The sequence below is a fragment of the Suricata suricatta genome, chromosome 2 (assembly GCF_006229205.1).
Source record: "Suricata suricatta isolate VVHF042 chromosome 2, meerkat_22Aug2017_6uvM2_HiC, whole genome shotgun sequence".
Lineage (NCBI taxonomy): Eukaryota > Metazoa > Chordata > Mammalia > Carnivora > Herpestidae > Suricata > Suricata suricatta.
In genome coordinates this window covers 21,810,792-21,825,623 of record NC_043701.1, presented here as the reverse complement: position 1 = coordinate 21,825,623, position 14,832 = coordinate 21,810,792, and the positions used below count along the sequence as shown (strand labels likewise).

General features: G+C 39.3%; 1 protein-coding gene across 5 annotated transcripts in view; it reads right to left on the bottom strand.

Moving 5' to 3' along the window:
* Positions 1-302: 302 nt before the first annotated feature.
* The window catches only part of TMEM209 (transmembrane protein 209), a 32,537-nt gene continuing 18,007 nt past the window's right edge, over positions 303-14,832 (bottom strand). Inside the window, exons 11-16 of one of the 5 annotated variants that reach the window (XM_029923492.1) lie at positions 13,677-13,774; positions 11,853-11,967; positions 11,671-11,768; positions 9,234-9,307; positions 3,414-3,448; positions 303-1,574 (exon numbers count right to left, since the gene is read on the bottom strand). In XM_029923492.1, the coding sequence (XP_029779352.1) occupies positions 1,498-1,574; positions 3,414-3,448; positions 9,234-9,307; positions 11,671-11,768; positions 11,853-11,967; positions 13,677-13,774 (497 nt within the window). In that variant the 3' untranslated portion in view covers positions 303-1,497. The other 4 variants (XM_029923461.1, XM_029923466.1, XM_029923476.1 and 1 more) reach the window with 4 other exon arrangements.

Sequence of the window (14,832 nt, the reverse complement as noted above, 5' to 3'; positions counted from 1 at the left end):
AGATGTGGCTCAGAACGAACACCTAACAACCATCTAAACTCGTCAGAAAGCCACTGGCATACTCAGTGAGATGTGCCTATGGCACCAGGGTGCTGGTTGTGCAAACCCCTCTAATTTTTTTTTTAAATTTTTAATGCTTTTTATTTATTTTTGAGAGACAGCTGGAGCAGGGGAGGGACAGAGAGAGAGGGAGACACAGAATCCAAAACAGGCTCCAGGCTCTGAGCTAGCTGTCAGCATAGAGCCCGATGCGGGGCTCGAACCCACGAACCATGAGACCTGACCTGGGCCGAAGCCCGATGCTCAACCGACTGAGCCACCCAGGCGCCCCAACCCCTCTAATTTAGGGTGCAGACTAGGCACCCACAGATCCTTCTCGAAAGCTTTCCCACCAGAGAGCCCAGCCCTCTGTTGCTTACAGTCTTGCTTTTTGCCTTTTGCCACTACCCAGTCTGATGGCAGCCGGGACCAAAGCCACCCCTGAGGGATGGGTGGACCTGTGGCATTTGGAACAACGTGCTAAGCGCAGTGGCCTCACCCCAGCTCACTGGGGAGGACCCACCGGGGTGCAGGGAAGTGGTGGTGGCATTTTCCGCACACCTCCCTCAGACAGCCCCCCTTGCTGCTCTCCAGTTCTGGGGCTGCTTCCTTCTCTGCAGGCCTAACACAAGGAAGCCAGGGTGCCTGGCTGCTCGAAAGGTGTCCTTCAAAGAGAACACAGGCCTTTCCCAGAAGGTGGCTTTAGTCATTGTCAAGACCTCCTGAACAGCAGGACAGCTCAGACTAGTAAAAAGCTCCGTTCTTTTAGGAGGGCGAGAAAAGAAGGACAACGCACTGTTAGACCAGAAGTCGCTCTGGAGTCTATGTGTGCGGCTGCTGAGCGCCAGAGAGGGGCACGGATCCAATCACCCTGGGGGAGAGATGACTGCCAGCTGGAGCGGTCAGGACGTGCTCCAAAGAATAGCAGCTTTAATCAGAGCGAAGTCTGCAGGCAGGGCGGGCAGGGCTGCCCCAGAGAGCGGCCGGGAGGAGCGGGAGGGAGCGCAGAGAGCCCGGCAAGGGGCCGAGGGTCTGGGAGAAGGCTGGCGTGGGGCCAGACTGCGGAGGGCTTTAAATGTCAGGCTAAGGAACTGATCAGGGGAATGAAATGATCAAACAGGTGTTTTAGGAAGATGAATTTGAAGAGAATGTGCGGGATGAGTTGTAAAGTCTGGAAGCGCGGCGACAATTAGGAAGCTGCGAGATGAATTGGCTGTTGGAGTGGTCCTGTGTGAGCTGCTAAGGGTGCAAATGAGCACAGGGGCAGCAGACGCAGAAAGGGACAGCTGCAAGACACTGTTCAGAAAGAATGGATGAGGTCTGGTGCCTGATTGGACTGGGGACCCAGGGAGCTAAGGAATCACAGATGACACTGGAGTTTTGAGCGTGGGCAGCGGGTAGTACAATGAACAGAAAAAGGGAGGTTAGAAGAGCAAGCTGGTTTCAGCAGATGTGAATTCAGTTCTGGCCGCAGAGTCGGCAGGACGTCCACAGGGAAATGCCGGACAGGTCACGGTCACAGGGAAATGGAGCACCTGAGCAGAAGAGAGGCTGTGGCTGGTGTGAACCTAGAAATCAAATGCAACTCCAAACGGAGCTGTGGAGTGAGTGAGGTCTGTAAGGAACAGCAGAGACAGGGAAACACGGGACCAAGACTGATGTTTGGGGAAAAGTCCACATTTAAAACATTTATCTTCCAAAAAGACAGATAAAGGACTTCTATTCCCAAGCCGAGTTTAGAAGTGCCAGCTGTATGCTGCATGTCCTCACCACCGAAGCATCAGCTTAGAGGGGACCATATATCAGTTTGAGAAAGGCAAGCAACACGGCATCTTTATGTCTTAGTGGGAACTAAATTATAAACACCTAGACACGCTCCTGAAACCAAATTTGCCTGAAGTAAAGGCTGGTATTCATAGCTGGGGGGGGAAAAGGATAAATGATACAGGGAACATAATCTAACATCAACATAATGGTGGATCTGATCCCACAAGGACGAGTCAAGAGATGAAAAGAAAAACTTGTGAAAAATACCCTATAAATAACATTTAGAGAAAAGTAGATATTTTCTCTAAACACAAAGACCAAAATATTTTAACACAAAGACCAAAAAAATTTGACCATATTTGTAGTGTACTGTCTTCTTGAAGTTTGAATTCCAACTAATTCATCAAAGTATTTTTTATGAAGGCTACATTAAGACACAAGCCGGCTCAGACACCTGTGGAGACCAGTCAATATGGGGAAACTCCCCAGCGACCCGCAGTGTGCAAACAGAAGAGCTTCTCTTTCTTAGTGTGTGTCTCGAGGGTTTTTACGTGTGTATTTCCCATATATTTTCTTGATAGTCACTTACAAAATAAAAATATTACAGCTTTGAATTTTGAACTAAAAGCTGCCATAAGTCCTATCAAGAAAAAAATTTGTCCTTTGTGTTAATATTTTTCTCCTTATTCCCTTTAATACCATGACACCTTCAATAAATTTTGAAACTGTACTTAGATTTTCACATGTTTCTTATATTTAACATGTTTAATTGACATCTTCTTCTAAAACACCACAGCACACATATTTAACATACACGAAAAGCTGGGAAAAGAAACCTCCTTTCCTCTGGACATATGACTTTCAAAAAACAGGAACGACTTTTCGAAAAACAGAATTTACAAATTATTAAAAACGGGCTGCATATATAGGACCAAAGTGCAGTTACACAGAAGATTCTGGTTTTTTGTTGTTTCCAGGTTTACATAAGGTGACAGAAGTGGTCTCTAATAGTAAGTCAATCTGGAAAACAAATGCACCTGCTAGCTAGCCTTCAAGGTCCTCTACATAGCTATGTAAGAAAACAGAGTCAAGCAAAACTCAGTCACTTCTTACTCTCCAGGTATTTTGAACAAATCTAAAAAAAATTAAACAGATATTGCATGATCTTAAAAGAACACAAACTGTGTTATTAAAATCAAAGCAATAGTTCCTTAATGTCTTCAGCCAGCCTCTTAACCTAAGACCCAGATAGCTTACCTCTGAGTTAATTTAAGAGCAGACTTCTAAAAATGCCAATACTGTCAAACCAATACTGTCTTTCAATATTGCTTAAAAATATACATGGACTAATAGATTACTTAGAAGTTTACCTCATTTCTTTAAATACGGGCCTTGGGCTCATCTGAAGAATAACAGGGAAGTAAAGACATAAAAAAAGCCAAATTGGCAATTTCCTTGTTTAAATATTTACACCAAATAATGCATTTGAAAAAAACAAGTTGTGTGGGGCAAAATCAGGTGGATGATTCTCATTTGGAGGTGACAATGACAAAGGACTCAAATTTCTTAATTAAGGGGAAATTGCACTGTTTGGGGTCAACAAATACCTGAAGGTTTGCAGTTCTGTAGACAACTGAAAAATCTGAAAGATAATAAAAAAAAGTGAAGGTAATGTCTCTTGCTGTAGAGAACACAGGAAATACTTTCTCAAGAAATTCCATAATAGCTAATTTCTCGTTACATCTAAGAGTCTGTTAATACCCATATGTATCTTATTTCAAAAGAGGCAGTGACTCAGAGATGCTTAGACTCGACTCCTGGTTCAGTCAAATAAAAGTCCAAATGTCTGGGATTAAATGACCCACTACTCGCCAAAAATCCACAAAATATTCACACCGGATAGACCAAGATTAACTCTCCTATAAAAAGAAAAAAAAACTTTTTAGTTGAGCTGATTGCCAAACATTTAAGGTCTTTTTTCAAATAACAAAAACAAGAGTCTTTACAAGGACTACATATTAATTGATAACATTTAATGCTATTCTGTAATGAGTTATGATACATATGGCTTATCAGGTAGACCCTAGTAATAGTAATTGCGTCCTTTTTTTAAAAAATTTTTTTAATGTTTATTTTTGAAAGACAGAGAGATAGAGCGTGAGCAGGGGAGGGGCAGAGAGAGAAGGAGACACAGAATTTGAAGCAGGCTCCAGGCTCTGAGCTGTCAGCACAGAGCCCGATGTGGGGCTCGAACTCACAAACTGCGAGATCATGACCTGAGCTGAAGTTGGCTGCTTAACCAACTGAGCCACCCAGGCGTCCCAGTAATTGCTTCCTTAACTGTGCTTAAACCTCAATTTAGAACAAATGGACTTACGGGGTGTAGAAAATTCAAGAACTATTACAGAATAATTTTAAAAAGATTAAAGTAGAAAACTTAAAAAAATTTTTACATGGAGGATACAGAGATGCCAGGTCTCTTAGAGAATTTTACCTATTCAACCTGAATTAAGAATTCACTAATTATTTGTACATGGTCATTCTTAATAGAGCTTCAACTAAATCCTACTTATATATAAACAAAAAGAAAAATCCACTTCGACTCTAGAGAGTCCTATATAGTATTCAAAGTACGAAGGGAGGAGAGGGCTACAAGAGAAAGAGATTACTCATCTGACAAAGTAAGAATCGGCCTCCAATGTCCCAAACTGAAGAATCAAGAGAGAACTGCTTGCCTCTGTTATTTGGAACTATGAGAGCAGCATCCGAAGAAAAATGCTAAGAGGGTTTCCAGTGGCTGCCTTCAGTGGGCTTGGGGAACACGGAATTGCTTATTTCTGTCATGAACTCATAGCACCACAGGACTTATAAAATTATTAGTTATTAATTTTGATAAAAATTTAAAATATAGCTATATATATTACAAAAAATGCCCTTCAAAAAAGGTCATTTCGGTACTAATTGGTTTTTCCCATTTCTTCAAGGAACTTCTTCACCAAAAATGCAAATGATAGGGACACCTGGCTGGCTCAATCAGTAGTGCATGCAACTCTTGATCTCAGGTTTGTGAGTTCGAGCCCCATTTTGGGTGTAGAGCCCCATGCTGGGTATATTAAAAAATATATAATAGGGGTGCCTGGGTGGCTCAGTTGGTTAAAGCGCCTGGCTTTGGCTCAGGTCATGATCTCATGGTTCGTGGGTTCAAGCCCTGCACTGGGCTCTGTGCTGACAGCTAGCTCAGAGCCTGGAGCCTGCTTTGGATTCTGTACCTCCCCCTCTCTCTGGCCCTCCACTGCTCATGCTGTCTCTCTCTGTCTCTCAAAAATAAATAAAAAACACAAAAATAAATAAATAAAAATTAAAAAAAAATAAAATTTTTAAAAACCTTACGAATAATAAATCTCAATCTGACAGAAAAAATGTTTTCATTTTGGCTTGTTTGTATATGAGGCTAACTAAGCATCTTTTTGTGTTTACTAGCCATTTGCACAAAGCTTTTTTGTGCAAGTTTTTCATGTCTATGACCATTTTCTATATAGTTCTTTTCTAATGGATTTATATATGCTCTTTACATATGATGGATATTAGCCTGGACTTGCTATAGGTGTTGCAACTATAAAATTTTGTCTCCGTTTGCCATTTAGCTTTAGCTTTAAACTTTATTTATGGTTTATTTGCTGAGCAGAACACTTAAATTACTGTGCAGTCAATTCTGTCTAGATCTTTTCCCCCGTTTGGAAGTAAAACATTCACCTCATTCCAGTAACTGCACAAATATCTGGCATTGAATTGACAATGTATTTGGATCAATCTGTTCCTTTATGGGCATGATTCCAAATGGACTATATCTGAGCCACTTGCTTATTTCTTTTAAGTTATAGGATAGTAGTTTTCAACCATTTGACTGTTTTAGAATGTATCAAATAGATTAATCAAACATTTAAAAAGTTAATAACCTCAGAGTTTTTCCCTTAAGAAAAAAAATCTCAAATAAATAAAAGATTAGTTTTAGTCTAAAATGTTTCTTTTCCACACATAAGTTGCTCAATAAGATAAGCACTTCAAAAACTGCATCAATATTTTTGGCCTCTGAGCAAGTTATTACCCCGCTAAATACTTCTCTCTTATTTTACTGTATTTTATTTATTTTTTAAGTAAGCTCTATACCCAACAGGTGGCTTGAACTAAGAGCCCCCAGATCAAGAGTTGCACGCTTTACAGACTGAGCCAGCCAGATGCCTCCAAAGCACTCTGAAATTTTTCCATTTTTATGTGCAGGACAAACTGTGAGTAGCACTCAACACAACCTTCATGCTACCGTGACAAACCATTTATGCACCAAAATGTCAATCTGGATCTACAGAGAAAAAGATAAACTTTCAGTTAAAACCAAACATTCGAGGGTCGCCTGGGTGTTTCAGTCGGCTAAGCGTCCGACTTGGCTCAGGTCATGATTGCGCAGTTCATGAGTTCCAGCCCCTCATCGGGCTCTGTGCTGACAATTCAAAGCCTGGAGCCGGCTTCGGATTCTGTATCTCCCTCTCTCTCTGTTCCTCCCCAATTCATGCTCTGTACTTCTCTCTCTCTCTCAAAAATAAACAAACATTAAAAACAAACATTCATTACGAATTTAAAAATTTTTATTAAAAAAATCTTTTAAACATTTATTCATTTTTGAGAGACAGAGCATGAGCAGGGGAGGGTCAGAGAGAGAGAGGGAGACACAGAATCCAAAGCAGGCTCCAGGATCTCAGCTGTTAGCACAGATCCCGATGCAGGGATTGAACCCACGAGCTTTGAGATCATGACCCGAGCCGAAGTCAGATGCTTAACTAAATGAGCCATCGAGGCGTCCCTAAAATATTTCTAAGTTAATTCTTCACAGCAAAATAGTCTTTCAGAAACACTAAGTGAGGAATAATTATAAAACAATATATTTATAACATATTCTATATTTCTAATACATATGCATGCACATATTAAAAATAAATACTGTTAGAAATTTTAGGAAAAAAATCTGTATTTACTGACATGGAAGAATGTCTAAGACAAACAGTGAGATTAAAAAGCAGGTCAGAATAATATGTTTGGGCACAATACATTTTTTAAACAAAGTTAAAAATAAAACTCAAAAATCAACTTATTCCTAGAAAGTAGTCTATCAACATACACTTCTAACTGCTAACATTGGGTCCTTAGAGGCAGTGGGATTGAGAGGTTGACCAGAGGGGAATTTTCAATTTCTAGTTAATATACTGATGTAGCATTTAAGTATTAGCATATTGGGCATGTATTATTTTTGTAATTAAAAAATAAGGAAAAAAGAACCATGTTAGTTTAGATGCTTCCCAAAAGTGAGTTTTCTATTTACTCTTTCTTACATTAAAAAATATATGACAATGGGGCGCTTTGGTGGCTCAGTCAGTTAAGCGTCAGGCTTCGGTTCGGATCATGATCTCACAGTCTATGGGCTTGAGCCCCACTGTTGGGATTTGTGCTGTCGTAATGGCTTGGAGCTTGGAGCCTGCTTCAGATTGTCTCCCTCTCTCTGCCTCTTCCCTGCTTGCACTCTGTCTCTCTCAAAAAATAAACATTGAAGAAAATTTAAAAAAATATCGACATATGATAAAAGGAGCTCCTAGGTAGCTGGGCCGGTTAAGTGTCTGACTTTGGCTCAGGTCATGATCTCATGGCTCAGGGTTCGAGCCCCGCATTGGGCCCTGTGCTGACAGCTCTGAGCCTGGAGCCTGCTTCAGATCCTGTGTCTCCATCTCTCTCTGCCTCTCTCCTGCCTCTCAAAAATAAACATTAAAAAGTTAAAAAAAATTTAATATGATAAAAGAAGCTAGAAAGATTTATATTTGTTTATAAATGACTGTTTATGTCTTTTAAAAAATCTCTGAATCTAATGTTTAAGAACAGGAACTTGACTCTCTCTGGAGCAGTATATTATAGAAATACAATGTGATGTCAGGCAAATGCAAACCACATACATGATTTGAAGTATTTTTCTAAATATATTTTAAATTTATTTTTATGCTACTTAAATTTTTAATTTTTATTTTTAAAAATATTTTAAGTGGGCTCTATGTATAGCATGGGGCTTGTACTCATGACCCTGAGAGACCAAGAGTCATGAGCTCTACTTACTGAGTCAGCCAGGTGCCCCCATAATTTTAAATTTTCTAATAGACACCTCAAAATTTTTATAGAAAGTAAAAAGAAACAGGTTTAATTTTAGTAATCTATTTCATTTAATCCAATATATCCAATGTATTAATTAAATAGGCAATGGATGCACAAAATTATTGAGATCGCTTGCCTCATTCCCCCCATTTTGGGTCTTTAAGTTCTATTCTCTATACTTTACATTTACGAACATCTCAATTCAGATTAGTCCTGTCTCAAACGCTCAGTGTGGCTGCTGGCTGCCGTCAGACAACACCGTTCTAGAGCACGTGTAAAACAGGACGCCTACGCAAATCTGAGAAGAGGCACGCGTATCAGAGCTGCAGCGGACCCCCGAAGCTCTCCACCCCAAGCCTTTCCCTTCACATTTTCTTACCCCCAGGATTTGAGACCTCTAGACCTTGCACTGCGAGATTTCCCCAGCTTTAGCTGCAGTCCTGCTACTTCAAAACCTTACCTGACACACTACATCCTGAATTACCAAAACGACCACACGACAACTCTGAGTTTATTAAGACAACATGTGGGCTTCACTACAAAATATCCAGAATAACAACTGAACGATTTTGACCCACCGTTTTTCCATCCCAGTTAATAATATTACAGCATGGGTACTGACTCAGTCTCTCTAGAAGTATAAATATTTTGCAGAAGATTTTGTGTCTGAAATGGGATGGTTTTGTTTTTGTTTTGCTTTTAAATTAAAAAAATTTTTTTTATGTCTTTTATTTATTTTTGAGAGACAGAGCGAGACAGCATGAGCAGGGGAGGGTCAGAGAGAGAGGGAGACACACAGAATCTGAAGCAGGCTCCAGGCTCTGAGCTAGCCGTCAGCACAGAGCCCGACGCGGGGCTCGAACCCACGAACTGTGAGATCATGACCTGCGCTGAAGCCGGCCGCTTAACCGACTGAGCCACCCAGGCGCCCCTGTTTCAAAATTTTAAACTGGCAAGAGCTTGATATACATCTCAGAATTCCTCCTTGAGGGACACAACTGTAACGCCAACAATGTGGTCCACTTTTAACCAACAGGGAAATGGAGGCTGGTAAGGAATCAATGCATTTGCCCAAGAGAGCAGAACTGGTTAGTGACAGGGCTGAACTAGTACCAGAAGCCCTATCTTTTGTTCAGTCCACAATCTTTTCAATATATGATGCTGCTTCTGAAGAATTTTAACATGGGAAGAAAAACTGTAAATAAATTAAGTAGTTACGTTTTTAAGGCATTAATACCTACCCAAGCATTCCAGACTCTTTGGTTTTTATGATGTAGAGAAACATTAACAATGTATGAAACATATTATTTCGTCCCTAGAAAGAAGACAAAAAAGAGAGATTTAAACCAAGCCAAGCCAAAGATTATGCAAACCAAACAAAAAGGTAAATGCAGACCCTATCGATTCACATTCTACTAACTCAGAATTCCATGTAATTCAGACTTTCATTTGCATGGATTTGTATAGAAACTTCAATGGCCCAAAATATTAACACTTATAAAGCTGAGATATTGAACTTGAAAAAATGAAATTCATTCTCCTAGGAATCTGATAGAGAATGCAATTTATGATTATAGTCAATGTAAAATTTCTTCATAAAGAAGCTGGTAACAATAACTACAAAGGTCATCAACAGAACTGAAGTTCACAGTCAAGCGTAAGAGACCTCAATAGAAATGTAAACTGGTACAATAACCTTTTGTATAAAAGTAGTTTGATAATATATTTTAAAAGCTTTGAAAATATTCTGTAACGTAGAATTCCACTTATGGACTTTAACAAAATTACTCAAAATGCAGATAGCTATATCCATAAAGATGAATATTTTGCAGTATTTATGAGACAAAGATTTAGAACATCCAAAACGTCCAACGGTAGGAAAACGGTTGAATAAATTATGTTACAATCTTATAATAAACTCAAAAGAAATTTTTTTTTTTGCATTTATTTTTTGGAGACAGAGAGTCAGAGTGTGAGTAGGGGAGGGGCAGAGAAAGAGGGAGACACAGAATCTGGAGCAGGCTCCAGGCTCTGAACTGTCAGCACAGAGCCCAACACAGAGCTTAAACTCATGAACCGCGAGACAATGATCTGAGCAGAAGTTGGATGCTTGAGCAACTGAGCCACCTGGGTGCCCCCTTATAGTAAACTACTTTATAGCCATTAAAAAGTGTTTCTATGAAAGCTTTCTAATAGAATGGAAAATTATATTTTTCTAAGTTATTTTTAATATTCACTTAAAAAAATTTAAATCCAAGTTAGCTACATATAATGTAATAATGATTTCAGGAACAGAATTTAGTGATTCATCACTTACATGGAGCACCCAGTGTTCATCCTAACCAGTGTCCTCCTTAATGTCCATTGTCCACTTAGCCCATCTCCCTACCTAACCCAGCAATGCTGAATTTGTTCTCTGTATTTAAGTTTCTTACAGTGTGTCTCCATCTCTGTTTTTATCTAATTTTTGCTTCTCTTCCCCTATGTTCATCTGTTGTATTTCTTAAATTCCACATATGAGTAAAGTCATATGGTATCTTTCTCTGACTTATTTTGCATAACATAATACCCTCCAGTTCCATCCACATTGTTGCAAAAAGAATGAAAATTTCATTCTTTTTGATCATCAAGTAATATTCCATTGTACTTTTATACCACATCTTCTTGATACATTCATCTGTCGATGGGACATTTCGGGCTCTTTCCATACTTTGGCTATTGTTGATAGTGCTATTAACATTGGGGTGCATTTGTCCCTTCAGAACAGCATTTTTGTACCTTTTGGATAAATACCTAGTAGTGCAATTGCTGGGTTGTGCAGTAGTTCTATTTTTAATTTTTTGAGGAACCTCCATACTGTTTTCCAGAGTGGCTGTCCCAGTTTGCATTCCCACCAGCAGTACAAAAGGGTTCCTCAAGAAAGTTAACTTTTAAAAGGAAGTAAAACTACATAAATAATTTCAACCCATAAAACAGCACAGAGAAAAGGCCAAAATGAAATTTACTGAAGGCAATAAAACAAAAATGTCTTGAGCCTTTAAGTAATGAAATGAGTGATCTTCCTTTTCAAAATTTATTTATTATGAGACAAAGTGCGAGTGGGGGAGGGAGAGTGAGGAGAGAGCAAGAATCCCAGGCAGGCTCCGCACCGTCAATGCCGAGCCTGATATGGACACAATCCCATGAGCTGTGAGATCACGAACTGAGCCGAAGTTGAATGCTTAACCGACCAAGGCACCCAGGTATGCCTGGACCTTTGTTTTTCTTTACACTTTCCCAAATTAAGCATATATACTTCCATAGTTAAAAAAAAAATGTACTCAAGAAATACATTTTACCTAATTTAAAAAGTTTACCTATTCCTTAAACAAGAGACTTTAATTTAAAAAATATTATCAAACCAAGTCATCCATGACCTTCTGCAGTAGGAATTTCCACATTTAGAAGTACCTTTGGGGCTCCTGGGTGGCTCAGTTGGTTAAGCGTCCGACTTTGCTCAGGTCATGATCTCACAGTTCATGAGTTCAAGCCCTGCCATCAGGCTTTGTGCTGACAGCTCAGAGCCTGGAACCTGCTTTAGATTCTGTGTCTCCCCCTCTCTCTCCCCTTCCCCCACTTGTTTGCACGCTCTCCTTCAAAAATAAATAAACATTAAGCAAACTTTTTAAAAAGAAGTACCTTTGGAAGGTTGTAGACATGACGTTGGTAGATTAGCTCATAATGGGGAGGGTTGATAGCACTCTGATAAATGCAAAAAACGTTCTCATTTGTCACATCTGTAAAAAACATTAAAAAACAAGATAAATCTCTAGATATATCTCATGTGAAAATCTCAACCTGGTTTTTTAGGAGGTTCATACCTGGTTTGTTTGGTGTCTGAACAAAGTGCTGAGAAGTAAATGTTTTCCCGTCAGGGTATTTAGGATGTGGAGGTAATCTGGAATCGAGGTAGGTGCAAAACACATGCATGATGATCTGAAGACAAGAAAAAACAATTTTTTAAATTCAGCACAAAAATCTATCTTACATATAAGCTCTTTAAAAACAACCACTGTTTATAAGGACTCTAATCTTTAGATTTTACCCTAAAGAGAGAACTAGCAAAAAAGCTTTCAAGTGGTTATATTTAGAAGATGAAATCTATAAAATGAAAAGATAAAGTAAGACATTCCTATTTTCTAAGTGGATCATTCATACTCATATAATTAATAACAAAAAACCAAGATAAAAATACACATACTCAATTTGAATATCATCATTTGAAACTTTATTTTGACATACTGATGGTCACTACTAAGAAATAAAGAACATGATCTTGAAACTCTTAAGTGTCCAAAAAGTTTACACTCTCTGATCTCATAAATCTTCATTCTAGGGATCTTTCTTAAAGCCATACTCCCCAAGGAGAAACATGCATCATGATATTCCTTACAGTATTATTTAAAATAGAAAAACAAAAATTCCTCCCCTACCACATTTCTCAAACGGTCCAATATAGGAGAGCAGTTAATGGACACTGGGTAATATTGAAAAAATACTTAAACACAGCAAAAGTGGGAGAAAAAAAAAGGATACAAAATTTTATGTGTGAGATAATTACAACTATGATAAAAACACTAAAAAACAGCCTGAGTGGCTCAGTCAATTAAGCATATGACTCTTGATTTTGGCTCATCTTATGATCTCATGGTTTTGAGATCGAGCCCTGCATTAAGCTCTGTACTGAGCGTGGAGCCTGCTTAAAACTTTTTCTCTCTCAAGACGGCGCCTGGGGGGCTCAGTCGGTTAAGCCTCCAACTTTGGCTCAGATCATGATCTCACTGCTCATGGGCTGAGCCCCGCAGCTGTGCTGACAGCTCAGAGCCTGGAACCTCCTTTGGATTCTGTCTCCATCTCTCTCTGCCCCTGCCCTGCTTGTGCCTGCTCGCTTTCTCTCTCTCAAATATAAATAAAACATTAAAAAAATTTTATTTTTAAAAAGGTTCTCTCTCTTGGGATGCCTGAGTGGCTCAGTCAGTTAAACATCTGACTCCTGGTTTCAGCTTATGTCATGACCTCACAGTTCATGAGTTTGAGCCGCACATCAGGCTCTATGCTGACAGTGTGGAGCCTGCTTACGATTTCTCTCACCCTCTCTCTCTGGTCCTCCCCGGTTTGCTCTCTCTCTCAAAAAATAAACATTTTAAGAAAAAAGTTAAAAAAATAAAAAAAGACGATCTCTCTCTCTTCCCCTCTGGCCTCCCCCTTACTCTCTCAAAAAAACAACAGGGGCAACTGGGTGGCTCAGTATCCTATTTTGGCTCAGGTCATGATCTTACGGTTTGTGGGTTCACCTGTGTCGGGCTTGGTGTCGGGCTCTGTGCTGACAGCTCAGAGCCTGGAGCCTGTTTCAGATTCTGTGTCTCCCTCTCTCTGCCCCTCTCCCACTTTCTCTCTCTCTCTCACATACACACACACACACACACAAATAAACATTAAAAAAATCAAAACAACAACAACAACAAACAAAAAAAACCACCAAAATATTAGCAGTGGTTAAGACAAATGCAGGTACAATTTTAAACTTTTATTTCTTAGTTTCTAAGCTCTTTTTAATATTTATATTTATAATGGAAAAATAAAAGCACATACATCCAATCAACATGGGAAAATGTTAAACTGAGAAAACACAAGTAGGGACTTACAGCAGAATCAGTGGGCAGGTCTGTATCCCACTTCCGTCCTTTGAAGTCTCCACCTCTGTTCCACCGAAATGAACTCATACAGCCTCCCTGAGAAAGTTCTGGAGCAACAAAGATGAAACTTAAGAAGCTAAAAATATGCAGGAGGAGGAGGGGGAGGGGGAGGGGGAGGAGAGGAAAAGGCTAAGGGGTTACAATAAGGGAAGCATAACACCTTAAAAACCTGATGAAAACACCCAAACATAAAGAAATACAAGATATAAAACAGTGCCTCATCTTTTATATCTTGTATACATCACCATGAAGAAAATAGACAATTCAAAACATGAGATAAAACTATCATTCAGGATTCTTAAAAAAGTCAATGTCATGTGAAGAGAAAAGGAGGACAGAACTGTTCTAGAGAAAGAGACCAAAGAAAGATAAAACACCATAAAGAAATGTGTAAAACTAGACTTCATCTGGTTAGGAAAAAAGGGTATGTAACATTCTTTGGACAACTGGGAAATTTGAATAGGATGGGTATACTAGATGATTTAAGAAATATTGCTAATTTTAAAGGTAGAGCCAAAAAGAAAAAAGTGTGTGTGTAGAGTATGTAGAGAGAAGAAGAGAATCAACTATAGCAAAATGCTGGTAACTGTTCAATCTAAAAGCCTTGCATAGCGTTCATTGTACTTTTTAAGCTTTTCCGTATATTTGATCTAGAAGATAACAATACTTTATATGTACTTCGTATATATGTGCATACACACTTTGTTTTGGATATACAAACACCTTGCTATCTAAGATCAGGCAATCCTGTCAGAAAACTGCAACCTGAATTTACAGGAAATACAGAGGACAGAGGATCATGTAAAACTACACCCCATGGGGGTGCGTTCAATCCACAACATGGGCAACTCAATGGACAAACAATCCAGTTTTTTTTTTTAATGTTTATTTTTGATAGAGAGAGATAGAGAGAGAGAGAGAGAGAGAGAGAGAGAGAGAGAGAGAGAGAGAGCGAGAGCACACAAACAGGGAAGGGGCAGAGAGAGAGGGAGACACAGAACCTAAACCAGGCCTTAGGTTCCGAGCTGTCACACAGAGCCCGATGCAGGGCTTGAACTCACTAAAAGAGAGATCATGACCTGAGTCGAAGTCGGATGCTTAAATG